Source organism: Petaurus breviceps, unplaced genomic scaffold, assembly GCF_028583685.1.
Source record: "Petaurus breviceps papuanus isolate PSGF00001 unplaced genomic scaffold, PetGlider_PUasm1.0 207, whole genome shotgun sequence".
Lineage (NCBI taxonomy): Eukaryota > Metazoa > Chordata > Mammalia > Diprotodontia > Petauridae > Petaurus > Petaurus breviceps.
This window is the reverse complement of record NW_027185850.1, coordinates 15,674,409-15,699,726: the sequence shown is the minus strand read 5'-3', so window position 1 is coordinate 15,699,726 and position 25,318 is coordinate 15,674,409. Positions and strand designations below refer to the sequence as shown.

The window sequence follows — 25,318 nt, the reverse complement described above, 5'->3', positions numbered from 1 at the left end:
AAACTCAAAGAGAAATGGGCCCAGTGAACCCTATGTAAGGATCCCTGGGGGATAGGTATTGACATATTATCTTTACATTGTTTTTTACATATTTTGTATATTATTTACATATTTTTACATTATTTACATTTCTATTATCTTTACATTATTATTCTAATGTATTTTTTTTAATTTTGTTAAATATGTTTGAATTACATTTTAGTCTGATACTACAGTACTCAGGAGTGGGTACATGGGACATGGGCTGCAATGCTGCCCAAATGTTTGACTACTTCCCATATTCCCAAAGGTGACTGTATTTTGATTGCATATATAAAATTGATTATTTAACTTGTTTTTATAGTCTTGTGAATATACACATAATAAGTCTGGATGTGATAAGGGTTTGGTAGGATATCTTAATATTATAGATAAAAAAAGTGAGATGCAGAAAGATGAAGTCATAGGGATGAAATACTACAGCCAAGGCTTAATCTCAGTCAAAGCAGGTTTTAATGAAAAGGACATCAGACTTGGAGACAGAAAGGGTTGGGTTTAAATCCAGTCTCATATTCCCAATAACTGTGTGACTGAAGCAAGCCAATTAACCAACCTCTCTATGCTTCAGTTTCCATTCAGATAAAATCAGGGTGTTGATCTCAGTGAGTTCTATGGTTTCTTCTACTTCTAAATAAAAATAATGATCTCTCCACTAGCAAACTCCATTGCTTATATTCTTTAACTCCCAGGGTGGTGATTAAAGGAATATATTTACATTATGAGGGAGATGTAACAATCGGAACATTTTTTTAATGCTTTATTAACTTCTGATTTACATCATTCGTTTCTGCCAGATTTTGAGCTACAAATCTTCTCCCTGTTTTTTCCTCTACCCACCACCCCAAAATAGTCCCACAGGATATCCCCTCCTCCAATCTGCTCTCTCCCATATTTTCTTCCATACCCCTTTGGACTTTTCCAGTGGATCTCTATGCCTCAGTGCCTGTATATTTATTTCCCAATTACATGTAAGATGGTATTAATAATAGTATACACACACACACACACACACACACACACACACACACACACATATATATATATATATATATTTGAATATTTGATTTTCAAAATTTCAATTCCAGGTTCATTTCCTTCCTTCCTCGTCACCCACCCTTACTGGGAAGATAAGCAGTTCAGTATAGGTTGTGCATGTGTGGCTAATTTGAAACAATAACAGTAGATATATTGTAAAAGACTGACTATATTTCCCTCCCTCCTATCCCACCTCCCACTTGTTCTATTCTCTACTTTGATCCTGTCTCTTTTCAAAAGTGGGTGCTTCTAACTTCCCTTCCCCCCAGCCTGCCCTCCCTTCCATCATCCCCCCTCTCATCCCCTTCCCCCCTACTCTCCTGAAGGGTGAGATACCCTATTGAGTGTGAATTTTATTCCATCCTCACACAACCAGAGCATTTCAACACACTTATCCCCCAAGCTCTGCATTGGGGGGGGGGGGTTGTTTAAACACAACACCCACTTTCTATATTACTTTCATTACCTTGGACAGCTCCTTCAGGTAAGCATCAATGAAGTCCAGGGTCTCCTCTGGGTTTAGTTCTTCCTTATGTTGTTTGATCTCATGTTTTACAAAAGACTCCAGCCTTTTCCATTCTCTAAAGAATTTCTGGTGAGGCCCTGGCAGGAATTTCATTATCCCAGGAAATATATTGAAGAGCTAAATAATGTAAAAGGAGGCAAGGGGAGGAAGGATGAGTATTAGTTCCTTTTAGCTGCCCTATCTCTTCACCTTCCTCACCCTAGGTACGGCCAGGGTTCTTGACCTTTTTTGCATGATGGAATTCACCCCAATTCCATGTCTAACCTCTCCTGAAATCTACCCTTCCCATAACCACTATCTCTCCTCCAACACAGTTGCTCTCCTGGTACTCAAGTTAGTATCCAGTCATCTTTGTCTCATACAACAGTCACTTGGACATGTTCTGGTGTACCTAAATAACTCTTTCAAGATATCTCCAATGTAGGCAGCCTCACAACCTGCAGAGAAGGAAGGGAGAGATTCTTTCTAGTCAAATTGATAGCATTTGAATGCTTAAATAAGGGCCCTGTCATGCCCACAGAATTCCATTCTCTTGAATTTCCATTTTGTTACTCTTACATAAATGAGACCTAATGTTATTCACACTTTTCCTTCATTTTCTTCCAAAGTAAGACTCCTAAGGAGTTAAGTTAAATCATTAACCAGATGGAATGCTGGAATAAGAATCAGGAAGACCCTAGTTAAAATTCTTCCTCAGACACTTATTAACTTTGGGACAAGTCATTAATTTCTCTCAGCCTCTATTTCCTTATCTATAAAATGGGCATAATAATAGCAACCATCTCAAAGGGTCATTATGAGGATCTAAAGAATCACTTATTATGTGCCAGGCACTGGGATGAATGTTAGGTATACAAAAAAGGGGGAAAATATCAGTCCTGTCCTCAAGTATTGTAATAGTAAGCACCCTAGCACAGTCATGATGAACTGCCAGGACAGATTCTTTGATCTTTTTAATGAAAGACTGTTCAAAAAAGGATTACTTATCCTTTTAATTACATTCCTTAGTTCAGGGAAAAGATCAGAACCCTAAACTTGGAGACAAATACAGAGAAAATGCAAGCAGAGAAATTAGCACAAAGATCAATAGACAAAGCTCAAATAGTCTGAGTAAAGCAATATTGCTATACACTTTGCATACATAACTGGATTGATGGAGCACAGACATCTAAGCATTTGGGGGGTTCTGAACCTAGGGCTACTCAGAGTCTCAACCAGGAAATCAAAAGGTCCATCTCATAAGTGAACCCTCAAAGCAAAATGCCAACCTCCCAGAATATATAACAGTCTGAGCCCCTGGTTGGCTCAGAGCTAGAAGTCACATAACCTGCTTGCCTCAGCACAGTTGTTAATTATCAGGGTTCAAAGGAGATTAATCCTTTAGAAGTTTACAATTTAGCCTGAACTTAGGAAACTGAGCTCCAACCACAAGAAGAAAAAAAAAAGGCAACAAAAAAACCACCTTGCTTGCATTTGCAAGTCTCTCACATTGTAATGGAAGAGACAATATTGCATGAAAGATATATGCAGAGAGGCTAAAATGTAATATCAAAGGGGAAGGAGCTGGCAGCTGGAGGGACTGGAAAGGACACCCAGTAGCAGAAGGTGAAATTTGAACTCATTCTTGAAGGAAGTCAAGAGGCAGAGGTGGGAATGTAGAGCATTTCAAGCATGAGAGAAAGCCAGTACAAAGACACTGAGGTGGGAGCTAATAAATGTAAAGCAGTTTACAAACCTTAAATGTAAACTCTTGATTCCATGTCTCTCTGACTGGTTCTCTTCTCATTATGTTTCTCTAGCTGCGTGTCTATGTCTCTTGTCTCTGAACGAACCTGCCTCCCTCCTGTTTCACACCTTTCTTTCTCTCTGTGTCTCTTTCTGTCTCTCTCTCTCTCTGTCTCTCTCTCTCTCTGTGTCTCTCTCTGTCTCTGTGTGTCTCTCTCTGTGTCTCCCTCTCGCTGTGTCTCTCTGTCTCTCTCTCTCTCTCTCTCTCTGTCTCTCTCTGTCTCTGTCTCTCTCTGTCACTCTCTCTGTCTCTCTGTCTGTCTCTCTCTGTCACTCTGTCTCTCTGTCTGTCTCTCTCTCTCCTCCTCTCCCTGCCCTGTAGAGATGACAATAAAATTCCTGGTTTTCCTCAAACTCAGCTCAAGAGACAACTTCTCCAAGAAGACTTTCCTGGTCCTCCTGTCTCCTAATGCAGTCAACACCAAAACATTTCTCATTGTATTTATTTATTTGCATATACACTCACTTGAGGGCATATTATCTCCTGCTACAGATTATCAACCACTCCAAGTTCAGGGGCTGTCATTTCTGTCATTATATCCTCACCTCCTAGCACAGTCCTTGGCATATAGTAGGTGCTTAATAAATGTTTGTAAATTGATTATCTTGGTAAAGGTCTTAGAAAAACTTTAAAACCATATAGAAACTTGTTCTCTGTTATTTGGATATCACAGTGTTCTGGGAAAGCATTGGGTCCCCCAAGCATTGTCTTTCATGTCACTAATTATAAAAATCTCATTTATTTCCTCTCTTCTTTTCAGTTTCTTTTACTTATTAGAGGAACTCCCAAGCTGACTCAGCTCCTGCCAACCTCTCACAGCCATGCTTCTTTTCCCATGGAGGAAGTACAGGGCCAAATTGAGGCTTAGCCTGCCCTGGCCAAGAAGATATGGTCTCTTACCTGACACTCCCATCTGGCTTCAAGCACCATAACAGTATCCAAAATCTTCAATAGCTCCCGAAACTGAGAATCATGGTAGTCAAAGCGATGCCCAAAAGTTATGGAGCAAATGATATTGGAAACAGCATTGTTGATCTGAAAGTGGGGGTCAAAGGACTGTTCTGCTGACCAGATGAGAAAGGAGAGAGACCACTCCTGTTATTTAAAAGAACCCAGGAAAGATTTTGATCTTTTTCTCCTATGCAAATTTTTCTTCATTTTACCCCACCCCCAAATACCTGCCAGCAGAATCTGCTTTATTCTTATCCATAACTAGCTACTACTTAGATAGATAGATAGATGATAGATAGATAGATAGGCAGGTAGATAAGTAGGTAGATACATAGGTACACAGATGATAGAGATAGGTAATAGATGATACATGATAGAGAAAAAAGAAAATAACACACTTTTTAATGTTTAGTCAAGACTTGAGATTTAAATAGCATATTTTGTTTCAAAGTAGATTACCTGTGGCTTTGGGCAAGTTACTTATCTGACTTTGCCTCCACATATTGTACATCAGAAAAATTAGGGTGCTGGATTAAATGACCTCTGATGGCCCTTCTAGCCTCTGACTATGATTCTGCTTGTGATATGTCATTGTTACCCACCTCCTGACAGAAAAGTGATTGACTTAGGTTACACAATGGAAGAATTTCTTTTGCTTGACTATCTATATTTGTTACTAATGTTTTGGTTTTTCCAGTGAGAGGAAGAAAAAGAAAGAATATGATTAATTGAAAAATAATCAAATTTTTAAAAAATGCAGAAAGCAATATGTATATATGTGTGTGTGTATGTTTGTGTGTACTAAGGAGTAGAAAGAAGAAAACAAACAAAATAGAAAAGAAGAAAGTGAAGAATGAGAGGGAGGACACCTAGAAAAGAAAAGAGGTTTTTCAGTTAGTAGAAAGGAAGGAGGATGATTAGGATAAAGAAAAAGTGAGAGAAGGGCAGCAGGGGAGAATAAAGGCAGGGGTGTGTGTGTGTGTGTGTGTGTGTGTGTGTGTGTGTGTGTGTGTAAGGAGTTCCTTGAGAGACCAGCCAATGCAGGAATCCATGTGTGGCATTTGAAGACTTTAGGCATGTAGGGTCTATGCTGATGACAGAAAATAATTTTAATGAAATTTAAAAGAATGAACCAACAAGGGGTACCTTTCTTTTCTTAATGCCTAATTTCTTGCTATAGGACAATGTTGGGCCTTTTTAGATCTTCCAAGGGGCTCAGGGCTGGGACATTTTGTCTGTTTCTGGTCTAAGAATGACCACTCTTACCCTACTTCCCCAATCCACAGTCACAGATTCACTTTAATGATCATTTGGAAAAAAGAACAATTAGAAGCCATTGAAAATATCTCTGCCTAAGCAGTGCTCACCTTTTTCTTCCCTGATAGCCTCAATGAGATACCTGGCCTCCTCCCGGATCCGATCTTCCAGGGGCTTCTTTCCCAAACCAAAGTTTCTTAATGTCATTAAGGCAAATCTTCTTTGCTGTCTCCACTCTTGGCCATTAGACATTGATAAGCCTAAATCATAATGATAAAAATTTACATAAATATTTCTAAAGGTCTGTAATGTTTTTGGTGTGGTTATCCCCACTACCAGCAATAGAATTCAATTGAACAAGCACTTAAAAAACAGCAACTATGCGCAAAACACTGCACTGGGCATACAAATAGTAAGGGCTAGACAGTTTCTACACTAAAGGAACTCACACACAAATTGGGGAAATAACACTTAAAGTTTGAATGTAGGGCATATGGAAATTCTAAAAACAAAAGGAGATATCAAGAGAGGTTTGCAGGCTCTATAAGTAGGCCATGTACCTTGGGATACATAAGTATGAGCTTCTGATTTCCTCAGTCAGAGATGACTGCTGGATGAGTTTGTGCATTGGATAAGAAAGCTATGGATGAGAGGGGAGCCCAAGTAACAATCTGTATGGATAGATGCACTTTGTGTAACCTGAGTCATCTCACATGGCCCTTTTTGACTTATTTGGTGTCATGGTCCAAGCTGAACAGTGATGCCCTTGGACCATGGGTGCAGGACATACCACAAACAGACTGGTATCCCCCATTTTGCTCTATGTCATCTGAAACTTGTAAGACCCATCCATCTTGCTGAAAGTGCAGTGTTAAACAATCAATCTATTTCTCTCTAACCAAAAATGGGGTGGGGTAGAAGAGGGACATTGGGATACTCCTTTCCCAAGAAGTATCTTTGCTATGAAGATTGTGTGAACTGAGGCCTAGAGAGGGTAAAGAACTAACCCAAGGTCACATAGGTAAAATATGGCAGAAGTGAGATTCAAAGTGAGACCCTGAGACTCCATAGTCTGTGACCATTCCATTACTTCTTGCTGTCACATAAGAGGATGCTTTCTACTATAATATTGGGCTGTTATGCACATCCCATAAAGGGCCTTCTTTTATACAGGAAAGGTCTTTTGGAATGTAGCAGTTAGCACATTTCTTTAGGTAGCCCAGTCTTGGGGGGCCCTAAATGAGATGTCTTCTTTCCTCAAAGGCAGAGTGTCTCCTTGTTGACGTGATTTGTGAATAGTTGATTTTTCCATGTTATGGGAGTCTTGTTTCACCAGCACAATAGAAAAGATCAAGAGGGGCGGAGTCCAGATGGGGGAGTAGAAACAGAACTTCCATGGGGCACCCACTCCCACCTCCTCCAATTCATGTAAAAAATTACTCTCAACAAACTTTGGAGCTACAAAACCCACAAAATGACAGAGAAGCTAACTTCCTTCTGAAGACAGTCCAGCAGGCCAGCAAGAAGGGGCAAGCATAGCATTCTGGGAGCTGAGACCAGCCCCCCAAAAGCCTGAGATTTTAGTCTCAGGATGGCCACCACCAGCCACTGGCAGGAGGGACTTCAGATCAACAGAAACCATGGTGGTTTCCAGAATTATCAACCCATAGATGCTAAGGATTAAGTGAGAGGTCAGTACAGTGTGGACTTTGGGATCTGGGAGTTTGGGATTATGGTCTGGCCTTTGCCTCCTGGAGGGAAAAACAGTGGAGGCATGGCAGCCATGCAGCCACTGACACGTGGCTGCTTCTGAGCTCCTTCCCTGCAGATTGTAAGGGGATCAAGCAAACCTTCTAAGGAGTAATCATTTTTGCTTTAACCTGCTTGGATATGGATCACTATCTGGGGTGGAGTTCTAGGGTGCAAGACCACTGTGCCAAAGCCAGTGAGGGCAGCGAACAAATAGCTCCAGAAGCTGAGAAAACCCCATATATTGGAACAAATCTCCCCACTCTGGAAGCAGAGTTCTACTATGGCAAAAAGCTCAAAAGTCAAGTAATTGAGTGGCAACATAGGCAAGCGAAGGAAGCAAGGCAAGCACTGCAGTCCAAATTTGGATTTCTTTTGGGGAGGCAAAAAGGATGAGGGCATGGAATAGGAGGAAGACAATGAAATCAGAACTCCTGTATCAAAAGCTTCCTTACAAGAATAAGCTGCTTACAGGCCATAGAGGAGCTTAAGAAGGATTTTGAAAACCAAATAAGAGTAGTGGAGGAAAAATTGTGAAGAGAAATGAGAATGATACAAGAAAATTATGAAATGATAGTCAACAACCTGACTGAAGAAAATAACACCTAAAAAAATAGACTAACTCAAATGGCAAAAAAGGCGCAAAAAGCCAATGAGGAGAAGAATGCCTTAAAAAGCCAAATTTCCCAGATGGAAAAGGAATCTCAATAACTCATTGAACAGAATAATTCTGTCAAAATAAGAGTGGAGTAAATGGAAGCTAGTGACTTTATGAGAAATCAAGATACTATTAAACAGATCCAAACAAATGAAAAAAATAGAAGGCAATGTGAAATAGAAAAATCACTCAACTTGAAAAGAGATCCAGGAAAGGTAATTTAAAATTTATTGGGCTAGCTGAAAGCCATGATCAAAAAAAGAACCTAGAAAGCATCCTTCAAGAAATTCTCAAGGAAAATTGCCCTGATGCTTTAGAACCAGAGGGTAAAACAGATGTTGAAAAAATCCACCGATCACCTCCTGAAAAAGTTCCCAAAAATAAATCTCCTAGGAATATTATAGGCAGGTTCCAGAGTTCCCAGATCAAGAAGAAAATATTACAAGCATCCAGGAAGAAACAATTTTAATATTGTGAAAACACAATCAGGATAACACAGGATCTGGCAGTTTCTACACTGAGGGATAGAAGGGCTTGGAATATGACATTCTGGAGGTCAATGGAGCTGGGATTAAAATCAAGAATCACCTACCTGGAAAAAAACTAATTATCATGTTTCAGGGGAAAATATGGTTATTCAATGGAATAGAGCACTTTCAAGCATTCTTGATGAAAAAAAAAACAGAGTTGAATAGAAAATTTGACATTCAGATACAAGAAGCAAGAGAAGCATGAGAAGTTAAACAGGGAAACAAAATCATAAGGAACTTATCAAAGTTGAAATACTTACATTCCTCCACGGAAAAACAATAATTGTAACTTATGAAACTTTTAGCAGTATTAGAATAGTTGAAGGGAATAGAAACATATATGTGTGTGCATAAATACATATATATATATATGTCTATATAGGAGGGTATATGGGTGTATGAAAACATGAGTGTGTGTATATATGTGTACAAGTACACATAGACAGAGGGCACAGGACCAATTGAATAAGAATGGATGATACTTAAAAGGTGAAATTAAGAGATGAGACAGGACTATAATGAGAGGAGATGGGGAGAGACAGAATGGCATAAATTATCTCATATAGAAGAGGCAAGGAAAACTATTACAATGGAGAGGAAGAATAGGAAAGTAAAAGGAAATGAGTCAAACATATTGTCTTTGAATTGGGCTTAGGGAGGGAATGAAATACACATTAATAGGGTATCTCACCTTACAGGAGAGTAGGGGTAAGGGAATGAGAGGGGTGATGATGGAAGGGAGGGCAGGCTGGGGGGGAGTTGGAAGCACCCACTTTTTTTTTGGAGATTAACATGTGGCTTTAATGCAACACCATTTAGTAGCTTGACAAATGGAAAAGAATAGCACTTTTTCTGTGAATGGGAGAAACTGAGGAGCACATCTGTTGGACAGGAATTTGCACATTAATGAACCAGACAACTGGAGCGTAAAATAACTAAACATTGTTGCCTCTGGTTGAGCTGCTGTGCAAAGTGCTGCTGGTCATCCATGACAAAGCTGTCAGATATTGAAGTAAGAGGCCTCACCTTACACAAGGAAAGGAGAGTGAACCAGGAAGAGCCACTGTTTGTAAAAACACTTGTGTTAAGCAATACAGAATCTGTGGGACAAGTCCTGAAAACTTCCTGGTCATGTAGGGTGCCTATTTTAAAAAATCAAAGTAATGCGGGGTCAGCTTAAGCTTCCATAGCCCAGGCAGAAGAAAATCACCAAAACTCAAAGTCAGGCACATATTATGTTCTGAAGGTACAGTTGGAAGTGCAATGGTCCCATATTTTTCTTCAAGTAGATACCTGTAAACATGTTTTCAAGCCCTTACTAAACAAAGGCTTATTTGTACTGGACTTCATTGCTACATTTATGGCCACTTTGACCTAGCAAGATAACATGAAAGGAGATAGAATCTAACAGGGAGAAGTATTCTCTACTCTTCCACCTGTTGTCTCTCAACCTTTAAAGAAAGGTGCCAGTCACGGAGTAGTCTACAAAATAACCTGACACACAATTCCTTTTGAGAATTCTAATATCTCCTCCTGCTGTTCCCAATAAGAACACTGTGGAGTGTTACATATTCAGTGCAAGGACAGTGAATTCAGTACATTTCAAGCTATTCTAAATAAATGGAGCTGAAATAATCAACATCCAGCTCCCAGTGTATTTCAGTAGAGTGTGATATGATTACAAAGCACTAACTCTTTGGAGTAAATGCTCAAATAACCCTCACCTGCATTTTAATTCCCCCATCCCCCCAAGAAAAGAACTAAGACCAGCAATACACTAAGCCACTTAGCAAACTTTTTGTTTGAATCGGAATCCCCTACATTCAGTGTACTTTAAGATGCAATTGTTATAAGAAGAGCAAATAAAGAATTGAAAAAATTCAACAGTTATGTATATCAGGTAATACAAGCCCCTGACAACCCCATTGTCTAGCCAAATCCTTTAAACAATTGCATTCAGTTTGAAATAAAATCTGAATCAGCTTGTCTGTTCCGACCACTATAATTTCTAAAGACATAAATGGAAAAATGAGGGACTATGTTCTACTCTGTATTTGGACACTGAAGAAATCTGGGTCTTTTTTTTTTCCTTTTTAAACTATATATATATAAAACCACTCAAGTTTAACACTGTGCTGAGCATATAATCATTTCCAGCAATGGAGGGCAAGCTGCATCTTAAGAAACTGCATAGAAGCAGGGAAAAAACAATATCGACAGAGTGGAAGGAGAAATTGTTAAAACCCCACGCATACACACTCCCACATCCCCTGACAGCCCCAATGAGTAGTGCTCAAAGTCTAGAGCAACCACATAAGGGTAAAGCCCAGACAACCAGCCTGGGAAGCCTGAATGCCTAAGTACCAATGGTAAATCTCCCCACCTATTTATTCTCGACGCCAGCTATGGAATATTGGGAACTTAGCAATAATCAAAGGCAACACAACACGCACATACTGTGGCCTCATCATGCTCCTTCCAGGAAGCACCCACTTTTTAAAAGGGACAGGAACAAAATAGAGAATAGAACTAATGGAGGGTGGGATAAGATGTAGGGAAACATAGTCAGTCTTTCACAATATATCCACAATGGAAATGTTTTGCATAGCTACACATGTACAACCTATATTTAATTGCTTATCTTCCCAGTAAGGGTGGGTGATGAGGGAGGTAGGTAAACAATCTGGAATTCAAAATTTTAAAATCAAATGTTTAAAATATATCATTGTTTTTATTGTTTTACATGTAACTGGTAAATAAGATATACAGGCACTGGGGCATACAGATCCACTATGCCCTACTGGAAAGTCGGAGGAGGGATGGAGGAAGATTAAGATATAGGAGAGAGCAGATAAGGGGGAAAGGATATTCAGTGGGATCACTGTTTTGGGTTGGTGGGTAGGGAAAAAATGGTGAGAAAATTTGTAACTCAGAATCTTGTGGAAATGAATGATGTAAACAAAAAATAATAATAAAAAAGAGAAGATCAAGTAACAGAGAGTTAAGTTACAAGAGTGAAAAGGTGCTAAAAATGGTGGTACCCTTGAAAAAATGAAAAAGGAAAGAAGCAGAGGGATGTATCTGGATCAAGAGTCATGGGAACTCACAGTGGTGGGAGATTTCATATTATACAAATTGATAGAAAAGTTTTCTCCCAAAATATGAAGTAATTCATAAGTTATTGTTACAATAAGATAAATAGAGAGAAGAGGAGCTAATAGAAAGTCAGCAGAAATGTATAGATGGTGTCATGTGGAAGAGAGATTAGCTTTTTTCCTGCTTGGACCCCCAGGGCAATGAGGAGTGATCAGTGAAATATGTAATGAGGAGAACTGAAGCTCAAGAGAAGGACAAATTTCTGACCAGTAATCATTGTCCCAGAGAGTTGTGGGCTTCTTTGAAAGGTTCGCCATTCATGGAGGTCTTCAAGCAGAATCTGGACTACCATTTGTTGGGAAAGTTGAAAGTGCATTCCAACTTAGCTCCAGGAAGTCTCAGCCAGTTACTAAGGTCCCTTATGCCTCTGAGATCCCACAATTCTCTCAAATGTCAAAGTATGCACCCTGAGACCTTTCATTCATTCAACAAGCATTTTAGGAATGTAGATGTGCAAAATCTTGCATTAAGTGATGAAAAAGATATAGGCAGTGTTACAATGTCTGAGTTCTAATGGAAATAAATTTCCATTTTATTGGGAAGATAAGCCAGATACTCCTCCATAAATGCATAAATGTCAGTCAACAAACTTGTTGGTTTGTCTTGGGCACTGTGCTAAGCACCTGTATGGATAATTATTATGGATTAATACATAAGTTCAAGATGAGTACAAATTTCCTTGATATCAGACATAGGAGAATTTATTATTGCCAAGGGAAAGCTTCATGGAAGTTAACTGTGCCAATTGGCTCTTGAAAGATTTCAAAAGGCTAAGAGGAGGGTAAGGACAATATTCAAAATTGAGGGCATAGTATTGGGTAAAGTCATAACTTTTAAGCTAGATCTTTGGTCTTGGAGTTAAGAAAACATGGGTTTGAATCATGACTGAAATTTATAAGATCTCAGCTTCAGTAATTTCATCTGTAAAATAGAGGAGGGGGTTGGACTGGGTGGCCTCCACTTCCAGCTCTCAATCTGTGATTTCATGACTGGGCAGTGGGTAGAGGAAGGCATTTGGGAAACAGTGCCTAGGCTAGTTTGGCTAAAGTGTTCTGGAAATGAACATGATGTCATAAAGATGTAAAGATTGGTTGAAGGACTATCAATGATGTGGTAAAGAATCACAGACGCGCGCAATGTCCAAACTGGAAGGATCCAGTCTAATAGTGCCTAACTCCAATTGGTCCCTTACTATGCCTGGCCAATCCTTCTACTTTGCCCTTAATGACTCCCTATCAAAGTCTTTACAGTGATTTTCTAAACCTTTGTATTCTCTCCTCCACTATCAAGCTGAACTTAGGGCAGAAGTGTCAACCTTCTTCTGGAAGATGTTTTCCCATGGGTTCGAGTCCCATTCCTTCATTCCTTAAGTCATAGCAGCATCAATTCTACTCCTCTCCTCTCAATAATAGAATAGTTACCTCTAATCCATGTTAACTTCGTCCTTTTTTGCCATCTACTCCCACCACTCCTCCCCAGTCACCTTCCACCACCTGTACTCTCCAAGACTTTGACCGATAGAAAAAGTAAGGACATCCAAGAAAATTTTGAAAAGAAATTTAATCAATTAAGAAAAAAAGAGATATGGGTGGCTAGGTGGTGCAATGAACAGATCACCAGCCCTCAAGTCAGGAGGACCTGAGATCAATTCCAGCCTCAGACTCTTGACACGACTACTAGCCATGTGACTTTGGGCAAGTCACTTAACCCTAATTGCCCTCCAAAAAAAAAAAAACCTAGAGATACAAAAGCTTAAGGAAGAAAATAGCTCCTTGAAACTTAGAATTGAGCAAGTGAAATGAAATGACATTATAATATGCCAAGAAATTATAAAAACTAGAAAAATAGAAGATAATCTGAATTGCCTCATTAGAAAAAAAAACAAGTGATCTGGAGAAGTGAGAGAAAATATAAGAATTATTCATCTACATGAAATTTTATGATAGAAAAAATAATCTGGATGGAATATTACAAGAAATTATTAAGTAAACTGCTCTGAAATTTCAGATCAAGAAGATAAAGTAGAAAAAGACACAGTCCACTGATCACCAAAATACATCCAAATAAGAGCACCAATAGGCATGTCATAGCCAAGTTTCCAAATGTCCAGTTTAAAGAAGAAATATTGCCAATGTATTTATATTGCAATACATTACAAACAATTTAAATACCAAAGAAAAGCAATCAGAATTTTAAAAGATCTAGCAAAGGGCAGAGCCAAGATGGTGGAGTAAAAACAGGAACTCCACTTGGCTCCCTCCCCAACCACCTCTAATATCTGTAAAATATGATTCTAAACAAATTTAGACTGCAGAACCCACAAAGTGACAGAAAGAAACAAATTTCCCTCTGAAGGCAGCCTGGCAAGCCAACAGGAAGAGTCTATCTCACCAGACTGGAAGCCAAGCAGAGGCCTGTGAGAGCAACCCATGACCAGACCCAAGGTGGCCCCAACTAGTGGCATAGACCAGCCAGAGCAGACTTCAGGAGAGTGAATCACCAGCAGCTATTGTGGTTTCCAGACTTCTCAATTCATAAACATTGAAGAGAAAGTAAAAGGTCAGTGGGGTACTCTATTGGAACTGGGTGAGGGAAGAGCATGGTCTGAACACTGCCCCCATGTGATAGGTGGTGGAGGCATGGCTGCTGCAGTTGCTGCAGTGTGGCTGCCTCCAGAGCTCATAGTCTTCAGATTGTAGGGGGGCCAAGAGACCATTCATAGGGTAATAGCTCTTACTTTGGCTGGCTTTGATCTGGGTTGCTGTGTTGGGCGGTGGTCCTGGGGTCAGAAATGCCAGTGTGCCAGAGCTAGGGATGTCTGTAGAGAGGGTATACTCCTCATATCTCTGACAACATTTGTGAAAGCCCCAGCAATTTGGGACACAGCTCTCTCCACTCTGGAAACAGAGTTCTACCATGGCAAAGAGCTCAAAAGTCAAGTAATTGGCTGGCAAGGTGAGCAAGCAGAGGAAATACAAACAGACCATAGAATACTTTGGTGGAGACAAAAAGGATCAAAACATGGAACCAGGAGAAGTTAATGAAGTCAAAACTCCTGCATCAAAAGCTTCCAAATAATCAGGGCAGCTAGGTGGTGAAGTGAGTAAAGCGCTGGCCCTGGAGTCAGAGGGATCTGAGTTCGGTTCCAGCCTCACACACACACACACACACACACACACACACACACACACACACACACCTATGTTACCTTGGGCAAGTTACTTAACCCCAATTGCCCTCCAAAAGGCAAAAATAAAAAGCTTCAAAGTAAAATATGAAGTGGTTACAAGCCATGGAGGAGCTCAAGAAGGATTTTGAAAGTCAAGTAAGAGAAGCGGAGGAAAAATTGAGAAGAGAAATGAAAATGGTGAAAGAAAATAAAGAAAAACAAGACAATAGCCAGCTAAAGGAGACCCAAAAAAATATTGAAGGACATAACACCTTAAAAATAGGCTAACTCCAATGACAAAAGAGGCCCAAAAAGCCAATGAGGAGAAGAATGCCTTTGAAAGCTGAATTGCCCAGATGGAAAAGGAATTTCAAAAATTCACTGAAGAGAATAATTATTTCAAAATTAGACTGGAAAAAATGGAGGTTAATGACATTATGAGAAATCAAGATACTATAAAACTTATTGAAACAAATGAAAGAATAGAAGGCAATGTGAAAATATCTCATTGGAATAAACACTGACCTGAAATGTAGATCCAAGAGAAATTGCAATAACTAAAATCTATGATCATAAAAAGAACCTAGAAATTAGCCTTCAAGAAATTCTCAAGGAAAATTGCCCTGATATTTTAGAACCAGAGGGCAAAATAGAAATTGAAAGAATTCACTGATCGTCTCTTGAAAAAGCTTCCCAAAAGAAAACTCCTAGGAATATTATAGCCAAATTCCAGTGTTCCTAGGTCAAGGAGAAAACATTACAAGCAGCCAGGAAGAAACAATTTGAATATTGTGGAAACACAATCAGTATAACATAAGATCTAACACCTTCTACATTAGGGGATTGAAGGGCTTGGAATATGATATTCCAGAGGTCAACGAAGCTAGGATTAAAACCAAGAATCACCTACCCAGCAAAACTGAACATAATGCTTCAGGGGAAATTATGGTCATTCAATGAAATAGAGGATTTTCAAGCATTCTTGATGAGAAAACCAGAGCTGAACAGATTGACTTTCAAATAAAAGAAGCAAGAGACACATGAGAAGGTGAATAGGAAAAAGAAATCATAAGGAACTTATTACGTTGAACTATTTACATTCCTACATGGAAAAAAAAACTGTAACTCATGAGATTTTTCTCAGTATGAGCATAGTTGCAGATAATATACATGTATATATGTATACATATATATGTTTATATAGGAGGCTGTATGTATGCATAAATACATATGTGAGTATGTGTGTACATGCATACATAGACAGAGGGCACAGGATCAGTTGAAGAGGAAGGGATGATATTTAAGAAATAAAATTAAGAGGACAGAGGAATATAAAGAGAGAAGGAGATAGGGAGAGATAGAATAAGGTAAATTATCTCATATAAAAGAGGCAAGAGAAAACTGTTACAATGGAGGGGAAGGAAGAACAAGAAGGTGTAAGGGAATGGGTCAACCATTCTCTCATTGAATTTGGCTTAAGGAGGGAATAACATATAGTAGATGCAGAAAATGTTCTTAATAAAATAAAAAATAATATTTGAATTAAAAATACTTGAATGTATTGGTATAAATGGATTCTTTCTTAGCACGATTCAAAGAATTTATCTAAAATCATTAGCAAGTATTATTGGTAATGGGGAAAAACTAGAGTTCTTCCCAGTAAGTGAAAGAAGGATACCTACTGTCAACAATATTATTCAATATTGTATTTGAATTCCTAGATATAACAGTAAGACAAGAAAAGGAAATTGAAGGAATCAGAATAGGGAATGAGGTAATAAAATCATCTCTTTGCAGGTGATATGATGATATACATAGAAAATCCTGAAGAGTCAGATGAAAATTTAGGTGAAACAATAATTTTAACAAAGTAGCAAGATTTAAATTAAATCCACACAGTCTTCCTATATATCACAAAATTCTTCAGAAAGAAATAGTAAAAAAAATACCCTATTTAAAATAACCCTAGCCCAGGCCAAGTTCCACTTGGTCATTATTTGGTTCCTCATTGGCTCAGAGTAAATATAAGTAGCAATTGTTATCTTTAGGCTAGAAGCCCTGAGGGAGGGTCTTCCCCTCCCAGACTGATTTTTTTTTCTTTTTATTTGACTAGGTAAAGATGTCATTCCCTGCCTCATTTCTTACCTAGACTTAATCACTGAATGGGCATTGCCTCAGTAACCTGAGACCTGTTAAAGATCTTAGCTTAAAAAGACCAAGATCTCCTACTGCATCTAGGATCATCTCCAGTCATACTAATCCATATCTCACCACTGGACTCAGATGATTCTGGAGGAGAAAGTGAGGTTGGTGATTTTGCAGTGCATACCTTCACTTCAATTCGCTTGCCTGTCATGCCATCACCTTTCTGATCCTCTTTGAGAATGAAGGGCAAACAACAGCAACAGGCAGCATAAAAAACATGGGAGTCCACCTGCCAAAATGTCCCAGGAACTACATAAACAAAATTATGGAATTATGAAAAAAATACACAAATTAAATAAGACTAATTGGAGAGATTAATTCATTATTGGTAGGTTAGGCCAATATAATAACAATGGGAACTTTACCCAAAATAATTTATATATTCAATGTCATCCCAATTAAGTTATCAAAAAAGTGTTTTATTGAATTAGAAATAAACCATTACAAAGTTCCTTTAGAAAAACAGAAAAGTCAAGAATGTCAAAGGAAATAATAAAAAAAAAAGTGTAAAGGAGAGAGATTTCACAGTACCAGGTCTTAAACTGTATTACAGAACAGTAATTACCGAAACTCTTTGGTACTGACTGGTTAAGCAATAGAAAGGTAGATTAACGGAAGAGGGTAGACATACAATTTACAGCAACAGATAAACATAATAACCTTATATTTGACAAGAGTAAAGAGTTAGAATTTGGGGATAATAATTATTTGGTAAAACCTGTTGGGAAAACTGGAAAGCAGTATGGCAGAAACTGTGCATAGACCAATATCTCACAAAATTTACAAAGATAATGTTAAAATGGATACATGACCCAGATATAAAGAGAGATTTTACAAGAAAATTAGAAGAATGTGGAAGATATTACTTATCAGACTTATGGATAGGTCTACCAATTTATGAATAAACAAGAGATAAAGAGTAAATTTGGATAAAGATGAACAAATTTGATTATACAAATTTTTAAAAAAAGTTTAGTACAAGTAAAACAAATGGTGCCAAGAGCAAAGAAAAAAAGGCAGAAAATTGGTAAGAAAATTTGTAGATATCAGATAAAGATCTCATATCTAAAATATAGAAAGAACTTTATCAAATCTAAAAGAATATGAGTCATTACTCAACTGATAAATGGTCAAATGATGTGAACAGGTAGTATTCCGATGAAGAAATCAAAACAAGTTATACACATAGGAAAAAAATGCTCTAAGTCATTATTGATTGAGAAATGCAGAATAAAATAACTTTGAGATATCATTTTATACCTACCATATTGTCTAAAATAATTTAAGGAGATGGCAACAAGTATTGGGGTGATGTGTAAAAAATTGCGACATATCATTAGTGAAATTGTGAACTGATACAACAATTTTAAGAGTAATCTGGAATTATGACCAAAGAATTACTAAAGTACCTATAACCTTTGATCCAACAATGCCACTACTAGATGTATTGTCAAAGATGATTAGGGAAAATAGAAAAGAGCTTACATGTTCTAAATTGTTTCTCACAATCCTCTTTGCTGTGGCAAAGAACTGGAAATTGCAGGGAAGTCCATCAATTGGCTGAATAAGTTGTAGTATGTGGTATTGTTGTGATGGAATACTAGTGTGCTATAAGGAATGATGAGCTCAATGATATTAGAAAAACAGGAAAAGCCTTCCACAAAATATTGAAGAGTGAAATGGGCAGAACCAAGGGAAGATTGTGTAAAGGAAGAGCAATATTATTTTAAGAATGACTTTGAGTAAATAAGTTATTTTGTTTATTATAAATGTCTAAATTAAATATAAAGGCCATATGAAGAAAGACACTATCTGCCTCCAGAGAAAAAATGATAAGTAGATGTATAGGAAAATTTAACATTTGTATGTGTGTGTGAGCATGTGAGCATGTGTGTGTGTGTGTGTGTGTATGTGTGTGTGTGTGTGTGTGGAGGGGGAGAGAGAGAGGGAGAGAGAAAGAGAGGGAGAGAGAGAGACAGAGAGACAGAGAGAGAGAGAGAGAGAGAGAGAGAGAGAGAGAGAGAGAGAGAGAGAGAGAGAGAGAGAGAGAGAGAGAAGGGAAGAAAAAGGAATAAAAGAAATTTACCTGATACTACTTTGTATATTTGAAAAGAATGTTAGGTTGTACATACCATGTTTCCCCGATAATAAGACACTGTCTTATTATTTTTCTGGACAGAAAAACACCAGAGGGCTTATTTTCAGGGGAGGACTTATTTTAATGAACACTGACAGCAATTTTAATAAACAGGTAAATGTCAACGAAAAAATGTACCTTTATTCAATAATGAATTCAATAAAGAACAGGATAATGCGCTCACTGCTGCAGCTCTGATTGGATGCAGCTCGGAGCGCGGCGTGCGTTTCACGGGGGGGGGGACGGTGCATACAGAGGGTACCGTAATGTAGCGTGTAGCGCAGGGGATCACTTTCACTACAGTAGCAATCTCAATAGGGCTTCTTTTCTGGGGAGAGCTTATTTTAGAGGAATCTTACACAGTAAGGGGAGGGCTTATTTTCGGGATAGTAGATTTGCAGTTTCAAGTGCAATCGTATTTTATTGTACTGTGGCATAAAAATGCTTTTTTGATGCCATAAATTAAATTTTTTTAATTAAAAATTAAAACAAAATAACAACAAACAAAAAACTTTGACTGGGGGCTTTGATTTTATTGTATTCCTCTAGAAGCAAGTGGATCTACTGGCACCTGTACCATCATGTGAGTCAAAGGGCCAAAAGGTAGAATCATAAACTCATAGAACTTCAGAGCTGAAAGGAATCTCAGAACTCATCCAATCCAACTTGGACACAATAAGTAACACCAACAAAATGTACTGAATAGCTTCTACTTGAAGGCCTCCTGTGAAAGGGAATCTACCATCTGAAGGAAAAAAAATCCTTTTTGGACAGCTCCCATGGTTAGGAAGGTTTTTCCCAACATCAAACCCCTCTGCAACTCTCAGCCTTTGCTAGTTTTGGGGCCAAGACCTTTTCTGTTAACAGGCCTTCAAACACTTGAAGACAGTCTTCATGTCTCTCTTTACCCTCCAACTTACTCTTCTTGTCCTCAAGTTAAATACTCCTAGCCCCTTTAACTGATCCTCCTATGAGATTAATTTGAACCCCTCCACCATCCTCATTGCCCTCCCCCTCAATACTATTCCTCTCCCCCCACTCTCAGACAATAGGGAAGGAAACATGGGAGGTCTTTTCTATCATATTTCTTCTAGCCACAAGACCTCTATAATGGGTTGAAATTCTTCAGGAGTGATGAAGTACAGGAGCCAAAGATAACTTTCAAATAATCCTGGAAATGAAAAATATTTATCATAATTCAAAGAACTCACCATGTGTTTTAGAGACATGAAAGTTGATAGGAATTTGAGGACGATCAATAAAAACTTGGTCTTGGTTGACTAGGACCTCCTTGATCAGTGGCAATCCAGTTACCATCACAAAGGTGAGATTGCCAGCATTCGTGCAGACAACATTTCCATATTCCTTGGCAAACTGAAAAATAATTACTTTGAGTTGCAAATTTCCATTGCCTTTCAGGTTTTTGTCTGTATTGTTATCAGCTAACATTCTAGCAATGTGAAACATTGATTCTAAAGGAGTCCACTCAATCCAATCTGACTCAATTCCACTGAATTCAGTCCAGCTCAGCCCAACACACACTGAATTATCCCAAGCCCTGTGCTGGGAGCTGAGCAGACAGTCCCAAACACCAAACAGTTGTTCCCCTTAAGGAATTGACATTGGAAAGAAATTATCTGTGCATACATAGGAAAATGCAAAATACATAGAAAGGAAATTCTAAGTTATTTGAGGGACACCAGCACCTGGGAGGAATCTGGAAGGCTTCCTGTAGGAGATGGTCCCCTGAAGCTGAGCTTTGATGGAAACTGGGAATTCCAAAAGCTTCAGGGGAAGAAGCATTATATCCCAAGCTCTGAAGCAGCTGCCACATTCAAGGCAGCATGCTGGACCAGGAAAATATGACAAAGAACAACTCACAATTTAATATAGGGGAAAGACTTGGAGGTTAACACTTGAACCATTGCAAGTTCATTGGAGTGGGTAGAATGTAAGCTCCCAGAGGGGAGGCTCCGTTTTAGTTTTGTTTTCTTAATCTCCGGCACCTATCACAGAACCTAGCACAAAGCAGATACTTATAACATGCTTGCTAATTGATTGATGCGTTGATTGATTGGGTCTTCCCCTCCCAAATCCATCAAAGCCCTCTCAAATCTCAACCGATTGTCTTTGAGAGGAATTAGAGGAAAAATCAATCAATGCTGCTGCCAACATGGTCATAAGCTTCTCTGATCTTTGCTAGGCTTTTCCTCAGGTCGTGGACTCCCTGAGAGTCTGTCACCACTCCCTTATCTGAAGTCCTTAGAGTTCAGAAGGGCCCAAGAGTGTTGGTCTTCTGCGTCAAGGACTTCAGACAGCGAAGGACCTCAAGTTGATAGCATATGATGAGTATTTTTAGGAGCCCAGTATACATAGACTTCAAAAGGGAAAAAATCATGAAGTGAGAAGTGGGATGTGATAAGGGTTTATGACTTGAAATCCTGAAGGATCTGGGCTTGGATCCTACCTTTGATCCCTACCTGGAATCAGTCACTGAACCTTTTCCAAGGTTTAGTTCCTGCATATGTAGTAGCTATCCCAAAAAGATATGTTGAGGATCAAATGGGACAATGCATGCAAGTTCTCTTCAAATATGCAAGGGCTATATCAATCTCACCTGGGAGCCAGCATGGACTAGTGCTTAGAGCCCCAGCATTAGTGACATAAATATCTGGGTTCCTGTCCTACCCCTGACCCGTGCCAGCTGTGTGACTCTTGGCAAGGCACTTAACCTCTGTATGTCCCAGGTAGGAGGTCTCCAGTGGATTACTCCTGGATCTGTTCTTGGCCCTGGGTTAGCATTTTATTAATGCCTCAAAGAAAGGCACAGATAGGGTGTTTATCTGATTTACAATGAACACAAGTTGGCAAGAGTAACTGGGTGATAGAGTCTACCAAAACAATTTCAAAGGGTAGTGGTTGGACTGAATGCAATAAGGTGAAAATCAAAAGGGATAAATGTCAAGTCTCACACTAAGGTTAAGCAGCTAATTTCACATGTACACTTCTCTGAAAAAAGATCTGGGTCTTGACAAGTTGGTTTTGTTTTCTTTAAATTTTGGTCACTGCATTTCATTATAATCATTGTCCTTTATAATCTTATTTTAAGCACTTAAAACCATGATTCTGAGGGTGTTTCCAGTATGATTGTCAGAGGGGTCCAGGACACAAAATAAGGTGAAATAGCCTTATATAAGGATTGAATAAACTGTGCCTAATATGAGCCAGTATTGTGATATGTCAAGCAAAAATGAAATCATCATTGTTAGTGTTTGGTGAACTTAATTTAAGGGAACATTATTGGGATGCTGGCAGGATAATATTAACATCCAGAATTGACTGATAAGGCCAGTGAACCTCAGAGACCTGACCTGACTTGGCCAAAGTCTTGAGATCAGAGGGAGCTACCGTGGGTTCTAAACCTTAGGGGCGTGTCAGTGTGTGTGTGTGTGTGTGTGTGTGTGTGTGTGTGTGTGTGTGGTGTCCCTTTGTTAGTCTGGTGAACCCTATGGGCTCCTTCTCAGAAGAAAGTTTTTGAATGCATAAAATAGAGTACGTAGGACTATAAAGGAAATCAAGTATATTAGATGCTGTGATAAAAAAAAAATCATTTTTTAACTGAAGTTCAATGGCCCCAATTAAGTCCCTCCAATTGTAGAGTTTGCAGGGACCTAGAAGGCTGCCTCTGCCATTTCTGCCAGTCAGGGTATTAATGAGCATTTATTAAGTCCTTGCCATGAGCCAGGTACTGTGGTTAGCCACAGTAATCATCACAGTATCATAGTAATGATAGATGACATTTCTATAATGCTTAATGTGGGCCAATCACTGTGTGAAGCACTTTACAGTTACCATCTCATTGGTTCCAAATCACAGAAATTGAGTCAGAAGGGGCCTCCCCAGGCATGCAAACCTGACCACATACAATGTCAACAATGACCCACCCCATGATGATGAGCACAGGCCTCTCTCCAGGTCCCACAGGTCAGAAGGGGATGGGAACCCAAGCCCTCTAAGCCCCCAACTAGGCCATTCTTTCCATTTCTGCTTTCCTAATAGGGCCAGAGCAGGGATGGACCCCAGTAGTGTGGCTACCCCATCCAGCACATTCCCCAGGGCACAGGACCCATGCCCCGCTCCCAGCCAGTAGATTCTCACCCTCCCATCTCACTCTACCTTTTGGACGGCGATTTGGGGATTTTTAAAGTCCATCTGGAAGAAGTTGCCCACTATGGGCAGCCCAGGAGGGCCAGGGGGGTAGTTGAGATGCCGCCTCCTCTTCTTTAGATACTGTGCCAGGATCAGGAGGATGGCAGAGAAGAGAAGGAAGGTCTGCAGAGGGGCTCTTTCCCAAAGAGAAGAAAGCAAGTTTCCCAGAGGGAGCTGCATCTTTCCCCAGCTCTGACACCAAGAAGAGACAAACGAAGCTCCTCCTCCCGCTTCCTTTTCCTGCAGCAACAACAGCAGCTGTGGGACCACGAGGAGCAGTGTTCACATGAGGGTTCAAACTGTGTTTGTCCCCTTGGAGCTGCTGCCTGGGCTGCCTTTATAGGTCAGGCAGTGAGAGCTCCAGGGAGTGCCAGCTTCCCCCCTGTGCCCCAGTACTCTGCCTTTTGCCAGGGCCTGCCTCCTGGGAGTAAACATACCCCAATTCTACAATCTTCTGCCCCAAAAAGGAGACTGGGCTTGTCTGCTGGGAACCAGAGAAACAATTTGGCCAAAGTATCCTGTGAAGGATCCACACACAGACAGACCCACCCAATGGGGCCCAAATCACAGGGCCAGGTCTGTGAGGGAGGAAGTGATCCAGAACATCATTCCCTTGTTTAAGAGAGCAGCAGGCTGAGGTCCAGGGAGACCAGGAAAATGACAAGGTCTCACAGCTGTTTGTAAGTTTAGAGCCTTAGACATTAATCCACCATGTGACCCTGGGCTAGGCACTTAACCTTGTTTTCCTCAGTTTCCTGATCTGTAAAATGAAGAAGTCTGAGTAGATGACTTCTCAGTTGCCTTTAGTTCTATGTTTATACTTCTGCAATTTATTATTGTTTATAAGAATGCTTCAGTAGTTCTCACTTATGATTTGGGGTATGTGACTTGCCCATTAACACACACCAAGTAAATTAACGTCTTTTTGCCTCCATCTCTTCATCTAGCAAGTGAGGGAGTTGGAAGAAATATCTCCAAAGCATCTTCCAGGTCAATGATCAATGAGTCTATATCAGTCTAGGATTTTTGATCACTAGGAGTAGAAAACCAACATGCAAAATACATGAGCAATGAACAATGTACAACAAAATCTTAGCTACCCAAGTAAGAGCACCGGCCCCAGGGTGGGGATGACCTGGGGATCTAATCCGGGCTCAGACACTTAGCACACACCCAGAAACACCTGGCCGTGGAAACTTGAGCAAGTAATTTAACCCCAATTGCTTAGGGGCGGCCAGGTGGCTCAGCGAGTAAGAGCACTGGCTCCAGTGTCAGGATGACCTGGGGATCGAATCCGGGCTAGACACTTAGCACCACACCCAGAAAGAACTGGCCGTGTAACCTTGAGCAAGTTACTTAACCCCGATTGCTTTAAAAAAAAATCTTAGCTACCCACCATCCGGTCTTTCAGAGCCCTCTGGATTCAAGAACCTGAAAGTAACTCCCCCAAAGTCTTTGCCAATGAAATAGACCAATAAGCCAGGAATAATGAACAAAGGTGAGAATTTACCAACCAAAGCATATACCGAGGTAGCTGCACTTGGTGATAGTATGTATGGTGTTGCAGGTGCATGCCCACTTAACTTGATCTCCATCATTTCACCTAGGTTTTCCCATTTAAATACAGACTCAGAATTTTACCATTCAGGTAGGTCCCATCTGCCAGGGCTCTTTCCTCATTATCTTCAAATTTTGCAGTCACTGGAGAAAAGGACACTAACACCCAATAAACCTGCAATCTCATTGGGAACTCTTAACTATCTGCCCTCAATGTATTGTAAGTCAAAGTTCACTCTAGGAGTAAACAGGCCAATTCCCCAGGGATCAAGGTCCAGACTCACCCATCCTTTGCCCACAAAATGCCCTCAAACCACTCCTACTGTCCACACACAACAGCCACCCAATGACACT

The 25,318-nt window shown here is 39.6% G+C and overlaps 1 protein-coding gene across 1 annotated transcript in view; it reads right to left on the bottom strand.

The window, feature by feature from the left end:
- The window catches only part of LOC138164921 (cytochrome P450 2J2-like), a 40,577-nt gene extending 16,503 nt beyond the window's left edge, over positions 1–24,074 (bottom strand). Inside the window, exons 1-5 of the mRNA XM_069092886.1 lie at positions 23,375–24,074; positions 20,410–20,572; positions 5,705–5,854; positions 4,287–4,447; positions 1,541–1,717 (exon numbers count right to left, since the gene is read on the bottom strand). Coding sequence (XP_068948987.1) covers positions 1,541–1,717; positions 4,287–4,447; positions 5,705–5,854; positions 20,410–20,572; positions 23,375–23,587 — 864 coding nt within the window. The 5' untranslated portion in view covers positions 23,588–24,074. The remainder of the gene's footprint in view (positions 1–1,540; positions 1,718–4,286; positions 4,448–5,704; positions 5,855–20,409; positions 20,573–23,374) is intronic.
- Positions 24,075–25,318: the final 1,244 nt, after the last annotated feature.